The sequence below is a fragment of the Nothoprocta perdicaria genome, unplaced genomic scaffold (genome assembly GCF_003342845.1).
Source record: "Nothoprocta perdicaria isolate Ctin4 unplaced genomic scaffold, notPer1 scaffold_20, whole genome shotgun sequence".
Classification (NCBI taxonomy): Eukaryota; Metazoa; Chordata; class Aves; order Tinamiformes; family Tinamidae; genus Nothoprocta; species Nothoprocta perdicaria.
The window spans coordinates 5,780,061-5,797,010 of record NW_020455205.1 but is presented as its reverse complement, the minus strand read 5'-3'; the positions used below and the strand labels follow the sequence as shown (position 1 = coordinate 5,797,010).

The 16,950-nt window shown below is 40.6% G+C and overlaps 1 protein-coding gene across 1 annotated transcript in view; it reads left to right on the top strand.

Annotated features, from left to right (window-relative positions):
* DPYD (dihydropyrimidine dehydrogenase) overlaps window positions 1-16,950 on the top strand; it is a 277,603-nt gene that overhangs the window by 224,843 nt on the left and 35,810 nt on the right. The window contains exon 20 of the mRNA XM_026038025.1: window positions 13,079-13,258. Coding sequence (XP_025893810.1) covers window positions 13,079-13,258 — 180 coding nt within the window. The remainder of the gene's footprint in view (window positions 1-13,078; window positions 13,259-16,950) is intronic.

Sequence of the window (16,950 nt, the reverse complement as noted above, 5' to 3'; positions counted from 1 at the left end):
CGCTGGTTTGTCCCTGTCCAGCACCAGGTTTGCCCTCATTCTGGCAAGGGAGGAGGGCAGCGGGATGAGGCGAGTTGTTTTTGGCACCTCAAGGAACCAGTGTCTCTGGGAATTCCGGACAGTCGGGTTATGTTTTTTCTCCAGCAAGCTTTATGCTGATGCATTTTACTGAGGGGGTTTTTATAACAGCAGGATGGCCCTTTGTGTTTGAATAAACAAGTTTTTCCAGCGCAAAATAGTGGGAACTTGAACCATGAGAGGGCATTGTTATTGCATTTGTGCAAATGTAAAGCCCTGTGAGGAAGCTTTCTGTGTAGTATACCCTAGGTATCAGAAAATAAAAGCAAGGTTCTGAAAATATGATCACTGAAATGCTAGGAAAAACCACTACTATTTCGTAAACATTAGGTAACATCTCAGTGTTCAGATGTTATCATTTTCTCTGTCCTGATCTCAACAACAACATGAAGTAAATGTGCACTAGTTATTTAGTATACTTTTCCCCATTTAAATTATTTCTAATTTTCGTTAAGGTCACTGATGTAATTTCTCTATCTTTTTTATAGCTACAGAGCTGCAAGATAGAGAGCTGGTTCTCATTGCTATCAATTAGGGTTCCTTAAAGTCCATCTCAATGTCCTTTCAAGTCAATGAAGACACTGATACTAAATGAGGACTAGATGAGGCCAAAAGAATTCTTATCCAGGAATTGCATCTTATGCTGTATGATGGTATGCACAGTAAAAAACTAAAACACATTGATATCAAGGAGTCATTCGATGGTAAAGCAGGCCCAATGTTTTATATTTCCAGGATAAGTTTATACCGAAGATGCTTGGAAGAATTTTGCTTTATTCTGTAATCAGTAACAGTGATTTTGAATGCTGGGAAGGGCCCAGTCTTTGGATATAATTTCAGTGCAAGGAGAATCATGTCAGGTAGCTGGATCCAACTCCAGCATGTGATGGGATCGGTGCAGCAATACGAGACTGGATTTCTCCTGCCTCGATTAGCAGTTGACCTGCTAATCCCTTGCCCTGCACAGACAACAGAGGCTGCAGACTTGGCTTTATGTAAGCAGAAAGATTTCCTTTAGAGAGTTCTTCTCTGTCCATTAAGCTGGGAACAGCATGAATTTTCTGGCACAGGTTGTGGCTCAGAGGCTAGAAGAACAAAATTTTCCTGTACAGGGCTCTACATGATACAGAGAAGTTGAAATGTCAGAGCTAAATCTTCTCTCACCTCTTAAATTGCGGTAAATGAAGGATGGTTTGTTAGATATGGTGGAAGACCACCAAGATAATGTGAGATGACATTCAAGGAATGCTTCTTTACATTTGTCAACAGTTTTAAGAAAATACCATTTAAGGCGAAACTAGTTTCTAGATGCAAGTTACTTGATTCAAATAGACCATAGTTTCAGATAGAAATAGTGATTTCTGGACAGTTCCCCAAGAAACATTGTGTGCTGTATTTTTTTCTGAATAGCCTTAGTTACATTTGAGCTCTGTGGCCATTTTCATTGCCGTCTGTCAGAAGAATGAAGGTATTTTGATCTATCAAGTTCTGAAGAAAACAAAAAGCCAGGTAGAGAATTTTTTGCATTCCTTCAGTGTAGCAAAAAGCTCACTATGAGCTCCCCTTTATTAGACCTCCAAGATTCCATATGGGAAGGCACCGTTAGGACAATGTCAGCCACAGGAAGGGCTTTAATTGGCAGTCCCATCTTATTAGACCTCAGAGTCTAGAGCTCCAGAGCTGCTGGAAGGTGGGTGTCATTAGAGGGGGCGCCCGCAGAACTGCGAGCCTGAAAACATCCCCCTGAAAGTGGCCCTGAAAGGAACGGCCCTTCTCTGCCAGGCTGAGACTTAGGGCAGCGAGGGAAACAAAAGGGAGATCAGAGACTTTCCTGAACATGTCAAAATAAAATGAAAAGAAAAATGAACAGGAAACAAAAGACTTGAGATCATTTCTAATAAATCGTCCATTATTTTCTGCTTTTTTCTTAGCTTAGTGCTAATTGGAGAAACTCAGCCTGTTTCCAACTTCTATCTTTGCTAATAAAAAAGAGGTCATTAGAGGATTGCCACACCTGCTCTGTTGCAAATGCTTGAGATGGAAGTGCCTAATTGCTGGTCAGAATTCTCTGTGAGAATTCCTTCCAGTGGAAACCTGAATTTGACAAACTCTAGAAACATTTTTGTTTATCACTAGATAAAAAGAAAACAGGTTGTAACTGGTATTTATTATTGATTTTAAATTTTATTATCTTGTCATTTTTAATGGAAAGTTGGAGTACCCAAATCACCACTTCTTTAAATTGCAGACTAAGCTGAGCTAATGCCTTTTATTTGGTGCAGTTTTGCAGTAGTTCTGCATTGTTATTTGGAACTGCTTAAGGGATTTATCTCTTAGCTTTCCTTTCTTTCTGCTCATTTCACCAGTTAGTAAATGAAGTCGGTATAGATAGGATTGTTATTTCATAATTTTGTAAGAATGAGTTCAAGCTCTTTCTGTAACAATTGCTATTTGTCATTCTTACAAGGGATTCTCATGCAAAGTAGGTTTAACTATCACTGAATGGTAGTAATTATTTAATAACAATTAGGTCTCAATTGAGCTTCAGATCAACTACTGCCCTGTACCAGCCCATCCCAGTCTTTGCAGCAACTCCTTCTCTACCTGTGTAGCTGTACATGCTCTTTCCCCTTGTGCCCAAGTCCCTAGTCCTTCTCCACCAGGTCCAGTAGCATGAGAAGTTCAAGGGTTGAGGGAGATGTGGAGAGAATAGTTGTTTTGGCAAAAGTCTGTCTTTCTCCCTCCCAAGGGTCCACAGCCTCTCTTTCCAAAATCCAGTTGCTATTTTTAATGTGGATTCACGCTACTAATTAGACCCTGTATGCTATGAGAACAACTAGAGAACTGCCCTCCCTGAAGATAAAACCACCTGATGTGTGTTCACATCAGATGAGTTTTTGAGTTTGGTTTAATAGTTTAACGAAACAAAAGCAACATGGAGATGAGTCTGTGAAAGCAGCTCAGTTGAGTGTCAAAGCAGTTGTAGACAAGTAGTTTTGCTCAGCTGAAGTTGTATTGAGACACAAGGATAGTTTGCTGTAGACAGTTTCCCTTCCCTGTCGTGTTACTCTGTGTGACTGGAAATTGTCCTTGTTGGGTACTGAAAGGATGAGCACAGTGGAAAAAATGCTGAGTTTGTTACTGACGCCTTCAAGAATTACTCATGGGGTTTTCTCTATTGTATTTTAAATTATACTCGTTTTAGCTATAGAGGACTTGCTTTCCTAAAAGAGAGAATGCAAAACATTGAGGCTTGCAAGGCTTTGCCGTCAGAGCTTTCTTGAAAACGCCGTCAGTCCTACAAAGAAAATACGCATGTAAGAAATTTTCCATTTTGTATCACAGCAGCTCCGTTGATCTTGCAGTCATGGGATGTAGATAGCAGTGAAAAGAAGGGAGAGAAAGAACTGGAAGACACTGCGTGCTCAGAAGGAATGGGCCTGGCGCCTGTCCGCACATAGGCACCTGCTTCTGTGCGGCTGGGACAGACCCCGTGTGGTGCTCAGTGGAGCTGGACTCAATGGCCAGGTGACCGTTCTGCCCGTTTTCCCAGTGGCAGAAAACTCTTTTCTGCACTGGAGGGAGGAGGCAATCTGGGAATATGAGCCCTGATGCCTTTTGAAGTGTTTTTCCTAGCTGCAACAAGAGTCCCCTGACACAGTCTGATCTCTGGTGAGAGGTCCTTTCATCCATGCAATTTGAATGAAGGAAACAAACAGAGAAGCCATTTTTCTGAAGCTTGCAGTACATTTAAAAATGGGTTTAACCTCCCTCAATATCTGACTTATGTCACTGTTTTCTTGCTGATATTTATTATTTGGACAGAGATAGGTAAAACAATCCCCAGGGAAATGTGGAAGTGGGTTTTTATCTCAGATACGAAGGACTCAGAGGGTCAGAACTGTTTTATTCGCATGAATCTCACTCTTCAGTGGTCACAGCAACTGCTGCGCAAATTTGTACAGGCAAGCTGATAAAGGATGAAAGTAATTTTAGCTGAAATAAAATGTGAGAGTACTAAAGGAAAGACTCACAAGGATGAGGGGTTAATCATTGCAGGACTGAACTGAGGTTTCAGAATGGAAAAATTGCTTTTTTTGATTTTAAGAGGTTTTCAGCTTTCAAAATTCTGGTCACAGGAGGATGTCGCTCAGTGGATGGTACTCATTAGAATTTGCTGGAAACTTTTTGCAGGAAACTGTTTTTCATTGACAAATTTCATTTCATCAAAATAGGTCTAGGTTCAAGTCCCTGCTGTGCATGGTTCAGTGTGTTTGAGGGTGAAAAACTCTGAAGCTTTAACCTGGATCTGTTATGCATTAATGACCCTGTGTATTGCCCATAGGTTTGTTCTCCTGGGGTATGAGTGGCCACAGGAGAGCAGCATAGGGAGAAGTCAATGAGCAGGACGTAGTTATTCTGTCACAGGAAAATTTAAGAATGAAAGAACTTTTCCATGTTAACCTGATGATCAGAAGTCTGAAAATAGAAAAGTGTGCATTTAACATATTTAAAGAAAAGTATTATTTGTATGAGTCAGAATTTTGTTTTGATCATTTTGAAAAATATTTTAATTTTAACCTTTTCATTCCAATTAACTTAGCAAATCAGACATTTTCATGTTAGATGAAGCTACTGCATTCCATGTTGTCAAACTGTACATGTTGACAATTTTGAAACATTTAACACACATTTTTTTCAGAACATCTTTTTTTTTGTAGTTGAAGATATGATTCCTGAATGCATCTGTAAGATTTTATGATTTTTAGTCAAAATCTTAAAAAATGCTAATAACTTCTGACTTAATCTATTGTGTTACTAAGTGACCTTTAATATCAAGTCACCAGATCTGAGCATTGATACCAGCAGATAGTTGCATCAAATGCATCAACTGGATAAAAGCAGCATTGCCAAGCAACTGACCCCTGCTTTACACCTGTCTTTGGAGGCTTTAGGGGATGCAGGCCATGGAAATCAGCCCAGTAAAGCTACATCCACGTGGTACAGCTATTCATGCTGTCCTAGCTGCTGCAGAACGGTTGAGAGATCTGAAGGATTTCATTTTCCCCAATGGTACTTGTCAGAGAAGGGAGAAGAAGGGAGACCTTTGGGTGTTCATAAACAAACTAAATTATGAAATGATATTCAACATGTATTTAAGGACATCTGGAGAGCTTGTACATGTGATTCGACTGTTTGCACAGCAGGATAAGATCATCTGCTTTCTAAGATGTCTTTCACTCTAAAGATCTATAGTATGCTGATACAGTTTCCTGTAGATGACTCATTATGAGGCTGTTTTCCCCCCTGCTCAATGGTCAAGGCAGGTGAAATCATACATGTTTTCTTGGGAAAGATGATCATGATCAACTCATTTATTGGTGTGTGCGCCCACCTCCTGCAGGAAGATCCACTGCTCAGTTCCAAGAACTGATCACAGACTCACAGAATGGTTGAGGTTGGAAGGGATCTCTAGAGATCATCTAGTCCAACCCCTTTGCTCAAGCAGGGTACCCTAGAGCACCTAGATTAGAGCTTACCAAAGCTGGTCTCTCATGGCTGGGAACTTGGCCTTGTTTTAAGCTCTCTTACTCAAAGGCATTAGGCTATACTTTTGATTAACGTGATGCTTTACCTCCTACTTGTCTGATGAATTCTCTTGAGGCATAATAAAATAACAAAAATATTTAATTACCATCAGCTATGTGGCATCTGCCCACACAGACCATTGGGTCATTTTTCTTCTTAAGAGTGCATGCGAGTGGTTGCCTACCCTGCAGAGCATGGAGTTGTTACCGTCCTTAAATTCTTTTCTCCATGTAGCCCCTCTGGTGACAGCAGTAAGCCGTGCAGTCTTTAGCACTTCAAGTTCAGGGTTCAGATTATGACTATTTTGTTTTTTCTCACAGTTTAGAGTTTATTTCTAGTTTATTTCATAAAACTAACACTTGATTCCTTCAAATTGCTTCCTGAAAGCCCTGCTGGAGTCTGGACAAGCAGTTCATAACTTCATGTATATTGTTTTACTCTAAAGTTTTAAAAAGACTATCAGCCAGTGTGTAAATCATTCCTGCATCTTGATCCAGTGTCTGAAGCCTTGTTAAGTAACATCCCATCTGCTAACCTGTATTGCCAGAGCCTCTTAAATGACTAACATGAATAAATCAAATAATTCCATCTGTACTGTATCAATATTTGGGAAGCTTTTTCTTAGTTATGAATTGTCCTTTAAAACAAAGAATATATATATATATATATATATATATTTTTTTTTTTTTTCTGGAGAGTGCACCACATTGCCTGGTACTCCACTTCCCTAACGTTCTTAATCCTGCAAGCTTCCAGCAAAAGTACTAATTGCTGATAGAAAGGGATAATTTAGGCTCTGTACTGATAAGTCAGAACTCAGCAGGATGTGAGTAGGAGGAACCATAGTTAAAAAGGCAGCCGTTCTATGAACGTGAGTAGCCTGAAGATTGCAATTAGAGCAGCCACTCTCAAAGACTTTATTTGTGTGCACGCGCTCACATGGTAGCCCTTCCACGTTATTATGAGCACTCAAGTCAGCCAGCCAGTGTGTACTGCTTTGTACTTTGTGGGTCTGGGCACATCTGAGTCCTCATGGGGACTGGAAAGCCTGCGTTTCCACGTGCACGTGACACTGCCTGGAAACTTCTCCCTAGAGTTGAGCCAAGGTTTTACTAGTTGCAACTGGGAGTAAATTTTACAAGTTGTAGGTATGTCTCACACAGATTAAAATGGCACAACAATAAAACTAGTTTTTTTAAGACTGTCAGCTTGCACCCATATATATATGTATGTATATTTGCACTTGGGTATGACTAGGGACCTTCACAAAGCACTTTGCATTCCTTTATGATTTTTTGTCTTTGTCTTAATCAACAGACACAGTCTGAAGAGCAGTGGCTTCAACTATACATTAAAAAAAAAAGCCTAGAGTCATTCATAGTCATTTCTCTAAGAGAAAGGTGGATTTATGTCTTTAATAGTAATTAGGAAGAATTCTAATAGAAAAGGAAAGCTTGTGTAAAACAAGGATAAATAATGTTAAAATTGTTTGCATATTATCATATAAAATCATAACAGCTAAATAAGTCTCTTCCCTACTATTTGGGCATAATATTTCAATACTATTTGGGTAAAATATTTCAAAGGAAGGCAACTGAATTAATGCAAAAGCAAAACCATTAATCCATTGTAAAGCCTCTCACAGGTATCTCAGAGGGACAGTGGTTGTTTGTGCCCTTGCTATAGTGAGAATATTAGAAAGCATAGAAGTCAAAGGCTGATTTCCTAGCAACATGGCATTTTGAAAGCTATTTTATTTAGAGATCCTGTGCAGTTTAGAACTAAAGCTAAAATAAGTCTCTGTCTTTGGGGGGAAGCAAGATGGCATTCTGCTAAATGCTAGAATTTTATCATTTGAAGGAAACAAAAAAAGCAAAGAGACAGCAGTCAGCGAGACCTAAGAATATAAAAGCATTTGAAATCTCAGAAGGAGTTTAAATCAATGCACTGCCACAGTTACAGCACAGATGAAAGAGCCTGCTGTCTCAATTGCCAGGAAACTACTTAGAAACTCTCACTTTGATTACTTTGATTTTGTGGGTTTTTTTTTTTTTTTTTTTTTTTTGGTAGTCCGTTACATTACCACTAAATGCAGTATACGAGGACATCATTGCTTTCATGTTGTACAGTTACAACAAATGGAAACTAATATAGTAGAACAGTCAAGCTATGTGATTTGCGTTTGTATATACAAATATATACCCATCAATCTTCTTCCAGACTGCCTATCTCCACCACCCATCTGCCTCCATCCTGCTACTTCTGTTTTCAGAAAATTGACAATTATTTTACACCCATATTCTGGAGACAGAAACACATATATCTGGGAGGGGAAATAAATATTTTTGTTCTGCGAGCTATTGTCTCCTGAGCTCACTGCCATGAGTTCATGCTTGGCACCGAGTTTCAATAGTGATTTGTGACTGAGGACAGACGGGCAACTGCTGCCAGGCCCTGCAGCAGCCGCGTCCTCCTAGATCTAATTACCCTGCCAAGAGCTGGAGAGCAACGTGCTACCAACGGAGCAGGCTGGACTCTTTGACCCGCTCCAGCCGTTAGCTCCAGTAGTGTGAGCACTAGCTGTGTTATAGACAGCTCTCTCTTGCGTGGGGAATGTAGCACAGGAGGAGTACATAGCTCATAGGAATATGTCTCAATCTGCTTCAAGTCCCTTGTGCTGAGGCAATAGGAAGGATGCAGGTAGGGACTGGTGTGTGTTTGGGGCACCTTGTCCTCTACCATTACCTTTCCAGCTGGGATTTTACCAGGCAGTTCTAGGCATCATAGAGAGAAGGTAAAACCTGAAGGCCCAGGGGTTAGAGAGAGCGGAGAGGCACCGAAGGAGGATGTATGTTTTCTGCTTTGTAGCATTTCAGTCTACTGTTCTCTCTTCTACAGAGTCCTGCAGAGATTCCAAAGGGAAGATGCAGGGCCAGCATTGAATGGAAATTGCTCAGGGAGTGATCCAGTTAGCTGGAAGAGCCTCAGGCTTTTCCAGCCTCAGGGTTGTGTGTGCACAGCACAGGTCATCCATGCAGGATAGGCTGGAGCTGGGACAGGTTCCACCACCGTTCCTGTAGCGAGAGAACCAGAAGTGATGCAGTGAGCCAGCACTTCCCCTGCTGCTCCTGGAGGCCTGAGTGGGGGAAGATTCTTCCATGGGCAGAGCGCTCTGAGACTGGCTCTGAGACTGGCATTGTCTCAGGAAGGCTTCGTTGCAGCTCAGTCGGCGTGGTTGTTGCGTGATGATTCAACTAAAAGCAAAGGCATCTGCAGTATTTTATAACTGACATTGGCAATACATGTCACTCGTAAGTTTTTTCTTTGTAATATGTAAATTAAAAAGTTTCAGGTGGATATGAATGATTGAAAACATTTATATAACTGGTAAATATTCCTTTTTATACAATAATAATGTGCTGACAATTTACTTCAGTTCCTCCAGTGAGATTTGCAATGGCTCTAGATCCTTTAACAAAGCCAGCCTGAGTTTTTATGTTTATTTAGCAACAGAGTAGATAGATCATTTCTTATGCAAGACAGCAGCAAAGACCTTTGAATAGTGCTTCTCCTGTTGCTGCATGTTGCAGAGCAATTTTACTTAGAGCTTAAGCCCGTGATTCATTTCACATCCCCAGGCTCTAGCGAGCTTATATGGTGTATGTTTGATTTACCAGCAGCAAAGCAGGCACTGGGTCTTTTAGGACCTCAGACACATCCGTAAACATTAAAATTTTAAGTTATGAGGAACGGTTTTATATCTCAGAGTATTAAGAGTGTGATGTTGTTGATTGTGTGTAACGTGCTGGCCTGTTTGTCTCTTGTGACATGTGAGGGGCAGTTGCAGAAGTGAAGAAAGGAATCTGGATATGCTGGAAGAGGGGGAGATGGGATGTTAAAATGGAATTGGACCAGTTACACTGCCAAGGCAGTAGCGTAGTCTGGCAGTGCAGTAAAGTCAAGCTTGTGCAATATTCTGTCCCTAACAGAAGCAAAATGTGAATAATGTTAATTTTGTAAGCAAGAGAAAAATAGTCATTCTCTTCTAGCCCAAGTTCTAGTTCAAAACTAGAGGCAAATTCAAACCTGGTGGACAGTTGGCAACTTCATTCTTGTCTTGACCTCACTGTGTGTCCCATAGGCTGCTCACAGTGCCTGTTTTTCATCTTCCAGTGAAGGAAACGCTATTTTCTGCTTAAACGTTGCAGGTGCAAGCTTGGGTCAGTGCCCTGCTGACTGCTAATTCACTGATGTAATTGATTCACCTAGATTATGTCAGCGCAGGGGATATTAAACAGGCACTGTCTCCAGCACCGCTGCTGGCCACAGCACCAAGGTATCAGACGGGCTCTGCTCTGCTCTGATGCTCTTCCATAAGCAGCTTCTGGTGGCACAGACTTCTGCTCTGATCCAGTGCAACCTTTCTATACTCTTAGTTACGAGTTGCACTCAGGCTTAGGCTTTCATTTTGGTGTCACAAGGGAAGCAGGTTTCAGTGTTGGACCTGTAAAGCATGATGCCTCAGCCGAGTTGGTGCTGCTTCCCCGGGGGCTGCAGGACAACGTCAACAGCTGCTAATGTAGTGCCCTGCTCACAGTTATCTTCTGCTGAGGTGCTTTAATGAGACATTAAATGCTAGGAAGTAGCAATCAATGGTTCTTCCCTTTTAAATCTTAAATTTTTAATTTTAAATCCACACCTGGACTGTTCTTCCTTTGCTGAGAGCGACAGGCGGTATTGAACATGCAGCTTTGTAAGGGTGGGAAGCAGGTCTGTTCCCAGGGCGGCGGGCAGGGAGGGCAGTGGTGACGTGGGGACACGTTGGCTCAGTTCCTCTGCGCTCCTCCCAGGAGAGGGAGTTTGGCCCTCACCTGCTCTGTTGTTCTTCCCTGCTCTGGGGCTGAAAGAGAGCATGGTGCCATTCAAACTGGTGGTGCAGAGGCAGCCAGGTGCGATGTTAGGAGCTCCCTCCTTGTGATGGAACACAAGGACCATATGCCTTGACTTTGTTCAGCCCCATCTAAAGGGCAGCAAAACCTGTTGCACTGATTTGTGGAAGATGCTGTAGAGCTACAACCCAAATGTAGCCATCTGACATGTGCCAGACGTGATGCTTCTAAGTTCAGTAGGCTTTCAGATTTGCTGGAAACATGGCAGAACTGGTTCTGTGGCTTTCTATGGTTGAATCTCTTCTGCTCTAAGACCTGTGAAAATGAGCACCTGGTTTTTGCGGTGAAAGTCGTGCTTGTAGGTAATTACTGCAACCCTGGGCACCGTAGTTGTGTGGCTCCTGCAGAAGAGGAGAATCACCTTTAAACACTTGCTAATTCCGTTTCTAGGTTCTTCCGTTTCCAATAGTATTAGTGTTTGTCTTTAATGCAATCATTTTACATTGTTAAAAAAAATGCATTTTACCTTTAGTTCTGGAGTTCCCTGAGTTCCCAGGGAAACCAAGGAGTGAAATACTTACAGAGCTGGGATTTGATCCCTGGGTGCCTTAGTGTGATGTTGTGTGTGATGTGCACAGTTTTGTATTATTGCAGTTCATAACACTGCAGATGGAAAACAGTAAAAGCCTCTTTATTTATAAGGTTATTACAGGTATCCTCCAGTGTATCTCATGTGTATACATCCTGTCAAAATATTCTGTGATTTTGACAACAGCACCTGAACTTGTTTCAAGTGACATGATACGGATTTTAACTGTGGTTTTACAGGTTTTATATATATATTTTAAGAGTAGTTAGAAAGTTTTACCTATATGCTAATAAAAAAAGAGAATGCCTTTATGAACAAAGAGGTTTTAAATAAGTGTCAATTGAGATTTGTAGTTAAATAACCTATAAAGGAAATTACTCTGAACGTCTCTATAATTCTTTTGAAAAAAAAGTCTTGAAGTCTATGGAAAGCCTAGCAGACCTAATTAATGCCCACACTGCTTCTGCAGAGAAACAGTGTTATGTAAATGTTGCAGAGAAAATGTTTTTATGTATTTTGTAGTTAGTCCTTGGTTTTCCTTTGTACAGGTGTAGTGTATGGTATTTTACAAAGTAAAGTGTACCTGTCTTTAAAACTGTCTTTAAAACTGAGCTTTGTGTTATCATTTCCGAAATGGGCAAAACAATTATTTTTAAGTGCTGATACCAATTATGATTTATGAGGTGCGTTTTCATGTCCAAGAAGTTTGTCTATGTTTGTGCACATGCACATATTTTGTTCTGAAATAGCTCTTTTGTTCCTGTCTTCGTGATGTGTGTGTGCGTAAATGTATCATAAGGAGCGTGACTGTTTTGGAATAAAAGCTGTATCAGAAGCTGAAAGCACTGGCAAATCAGGACTAACAATTATTGGTACTCAACGAACCCTGCACCTATTTACTGGTGGTTGACTAGGGGTTGCCTAACGAGAAGGGTTCAGAGCTGAGTGAGATTGTTTGTTCACATGTTGACAGTTGTTTGGGGACGTGCCGGGGTTTATATATGACCAAGGTCCCCAAGGTTGCCTAGTAAAAGCAGGACTGGAGGCTGGGATGGTCTGTGCTGTGAGGTAGGCTCTGCAGAGTGGGGCTCGCAGCTCTGTGCCGCTGTGAAGCGGTGCTGCTCGCTGTGCTCACAGCAGCCTGGCCTCTCGCTGTCCCTGAGCAGCTCATGGCAATTGCCAGGAGAGGGTCACTGCTGTTCCACACACAGCGGTGCTCACCCCTGCTCAGTGGTGTCCAGTGACAGGGAAGAGACTATGAGCACAAAGTGAAATGCAAGAAATCACATTTAATGTAAGAGCTTTTTTTTTTTTTTCAGTATAATGAAACACTGAAATAGGTTACTGAGAGAAATTGTGGTTCCTCCATACTTGGAGGAAGAGCTGCCTGAGCAGGGTCCTGGGCAACGTGCTCTAGATGACCCTGCTTGAGCAGGGGGGTTGGACTAGCTGATCTACAGAGGTCCCTTCCAACCTCAACCATTCTGAGATTTGCTTGACTAGGGCCCAGTTGGATAAACCAGTGCTAACCCTAACAGAGCACACATGGAAATAGCAAGTGTCTGCATGAAGGTGATTGTCTGAGCATGGCTGTTGGTTTGCCACCAGCAAATGTGTTACACTTGGCACCTGGGCCCAGGAAGGCACACCGAGGTCAGCACGCTTGAGGCTGAGCTTACAGGTTTGCTTTTGTATGGTCCTCATGATTCGAAAGCCTAGGTGGAACTGCTGTTACTCAGCCCATATTTTTCTGAACTTCACTGAGGGCTGACATGACATCGGGTCAAGCAGCCAATTAGCATCTTGAATTCTTATAGTTCTTTCTTAGTAACCCTGCAGGGAAGTTCAGCTGGAGATCAGTGACCTAAAAAGCTTACTAACTCCATGTGCTCCCCTGCCAGAATGCTGCTGACAACTGAACTTGATTTTACAGGTGTGCAGTGCAATCCAGAATCAAGATTTCACTGTTATTGATGACTACTGTACTGGACTGAGAGCCCTCCTCTACCTGAAAAGTATTGAGGAACTTGAAGACTGGAATGGACAGAGTCCTGCTACCATCTGCCATCAGAAAGGAAAACCAGTACCTAGAATTGCTGATCTGATGGGAAAGGTATGTTGTTTCATTGTTCTCCCTGTGTAATGACTGTATGTCTTATGGCTTTGACATAGGCTGCATAACTGTGGTGTGTAGTTACTCCTAATTACCTTGGTTAAGCTCTGTAGTTATCAAAATTAATCACCAAGTCTTTTTTCTTCTAGGTATTAACAAGTGTCTGAGGGCATCTTAAGAAGACAGACTAGCAATTGCTTGATATCGAATTACCTTTTTACTATACATATGAGCTCTCCACTTTATTGTGACATGTCTTTAAAAAGAGTGCATTATGTAAAATAATTATGCATATGTACAAATGCAATAAGTTCTGATATTGCTTGTTTTAATGAAACTTGTGTTGATTCACATTGATATTAATATTGTGCTGGGATGAGCATCTAGCTATGTATGATACAACATTCTGGAGATATAAAAAAACCTCTTAGCACTAGATCTGACCAGCTGAGACAGCTTTTGGCACAGGGGAGCTGTTAGTTGGAACACTGGCTCAGGTAGGAATGGTCCTAAGATCATCGCATCTGAACATCTCATGGTCTTTCATGTATGTTGGCTCCCAAAGCCCTCTGTGAAGCAGGGGTATTACAGATGAGGAACAGTGACACTGAATAATTTGCTATATTTGCTCATCTTATTTAAATGTAGGACATCTGCAGTGAAGCACTGGTGTCTCTAAAGTGGTAATCCCTGAACCATCTGTCCGCTGTGCTCCCGAAGTTCCCTACCACACAAGCTCTTTGGAAGTTTTTGCCAGATGCAGAAGATGCCAGCAGCCCCAGCACTGTTCGTGTCTGCACCAGGGCACCTGCTGATCCACACCAAGGAGCAGGGAGATGTAGCTGGCTTCCAGCTGCTGCCCTGCTGCCTGCTGCTCTAAGCAAAATATCTGCACAGCGGGGAGCCCCAGCTTTTGTTTCTAGTTACTAGAGGGGATCACTTTGAAGACTGATTTCACTTATACATCTTGCCTATTGATTATCCTTCTAAAAATCTGATATAACACTGTTGAAAGTGTTGTAAAAGGTAGAGAATTACAAAAGAATAGGATTTGGCCTGTCAGATGCCTCCAAATCTCTGCTTATCATTGTTGATGACTAGAGTTGGTTTTAGTAAGAGATTAGGAACTCCTGTATTGTTGTTGTTCTCGGTGGAGCTCTGAAAATTATAGCGTTATCTTCCAGGTGAAAAGACAATCCCATTCCTAAAGCTCTGAATGATGCACGGCTTAAAAATAAAATAAGATATAACCAGTTTCATTTTCATCTACTTATGTTAAGCAGTTAAGCCAGGCTCAAAGGGTTATAGCCCAGCTTCTTTCCTTTAGCACCTGTAGAAATAAACATGGCATTTACAGCTCACATAACAGATGTTTTTAGCAATTCTTCCTTAAAGCTACATTTAGTGTTCTGTCTGTATTACACTTGTGTTTTGCCACACAGACAACCACTGTAAAATGTTTCCAATGTTCTTTGAATGAGAAAAAAAATCTTAATCTCTTCAGCTTGTCACTACATCAATAATTAACTTTAAAAAGGTAGTGTGAAAAGATGCTTTAAGGAAGCATTTAATAATTCAAAGGAATCTTAACTTGAAACAGGTTGCATGAAAAACAAAGCCCTGTGTAATGTAGTCTACTGACTCTGTTAGATATTTAAAAGGAATGAGACATACAGAATATAACTAATTGTGTGTTTGATTGCCCTTAAGATGGAATTATATCACTGGATCATTGCTACTAGATGATAAAATACGAAGTTAACCAGGCTGCGCCATTGTTAAGGTAGGAATGCATTTTAGGCCAAAGCTCAGGGTAACTGTGTGCCCAAGACTAAACATAAAAAGAGACAGAAAAAAAGTAATACAATGTGAGTAAAAGGAAATACCATGATAAATGAGTCTACTAGAGGCAATCAAATACAAAAGCTCGATATCATTAATATTTATAATATCATAATTAGCAAGACTGTGCCTAAGCAGTGTTATTAGTGTAACTAATTATGTTATCATAAACTAAGTTAGCAATATTATAGGAATCAGTATTCTTACCTTCATAAATTATTATCAGTATTGGATTTCATGTACTTATGCTTACCAAATTCAGTTAAGTACTGCAGGTTCATCTGGATTCAAATACAAGTATCTAATATGCTTGGCAGCAAGTCATAAAGCACTCATAGGATTCTCTTTCTAAAATAAATTATCTGGAAAAGCATATCCTCAGCCTCTGTTTTAAAAGAGGAAGGTAGCCTATTGATGTGATATATACATTCCTATTGATACAAATAATGCATAACAATTTGTATGTTATACAAAATGTGAGAGCCAAAATCCTGCCTTCCAGCTCTGAAAACTTACAAGGGGCAGTCCAGGTTGCTGCTGTGAGATGAAATGCAGTTGCTACAGTAAGACCCTGAAAGAGGCTAAGCAATAAGTACAGCTGAGGATTTCTATTCAAAAAAAAAAAAAAAAAAGATGCTAGTTTCACAGTGACATGGTACAGTAAATGTAAAGGAATTGGTATCCTCAGTTTTTAAGTGACAAAATTCATATTGATTTTTATATGGACTAATAGGGATAAAAAGTACAGAGTATTGACAAATTAATGGAAAGCAACTGAGAGAGAAGAATAATTTTCAACTGCATCAAGAACTTGCCTTATGATTATATATAAATTCATTAAATCTGTCTCACTCCTTGATACCAGGGTACCACCTTGCTCAGGCCAGTGTTAGGCCCGATCATATACCCAGCTAAGTATATTCATGATGGCATCTATTTTGATCCACAGTACAGATTGAATATTAACATCTATAATAATATATAGTGGTCCATTGCCCTGTTGGTAGTTCATTTCTTGTGCTGGTTTCACTGGAGAGTGTTGCCATCGGATCCTGTCATATTAGGTAACCAGAGTAAGATGAAAGCACCACCATCTGTGTGGTGGTACCAGCTGAGGCTGCCTTGCCAGACAACCAGGTAAATGACAAACTGAGCATTTCTCACTAGGAGGTGTTCAGTGTCTCACAGTAATTTCCATCCTAAACAGACAGAACACTAAGAATACTGTTATATATATACATTTATGCAATATAGTATACTTTCAGAAGAAGCTAGTGTCTACTTTTGCCTAAAAAAGGAGTATCTTGTTGATCAGTATGTGCTCATACTTCTACTTTGGTGAATGTTATAGTTTCATCCAATAATTTATACTACTTAGCAGATGAGAAGCATTATGGCACTGGGAAATATTTTGGAAACTTAGGTGCTATTTTGCTGCTTTTCAGCATTGCGAATGTCTTTTTTGTTGGAAAGACCCTAATTTTATTATATTTGATATAGCCAGCAGATGTTTTCTCATAGTCCTTTCAGTAAAGCTAGCTTTTTTCCCCTTTAACAAGTACAATGGTTACTACTGGCGCCTATACTTACTATTATCCAATATGTGACCTTTAATGCTTTTGTACATTTAATATCAGTGAGATTTCCCCTTAGAAATGGTAACTTCAGTCACAGATTCCGGTCATTATGTGGTACTATCTTCCATAGCTCTGCCAGTTTTATTCATTCTTTATTGTAGTTACTGCTTTATCTGTAACCACTTTAAAGGAAGACCTAGCAGAGATGCTGCATCGGACTCTCAGAGATGGACAGTCATCTTTGCTGTCTTCCTCTTTCCTTTTCTGATGGTT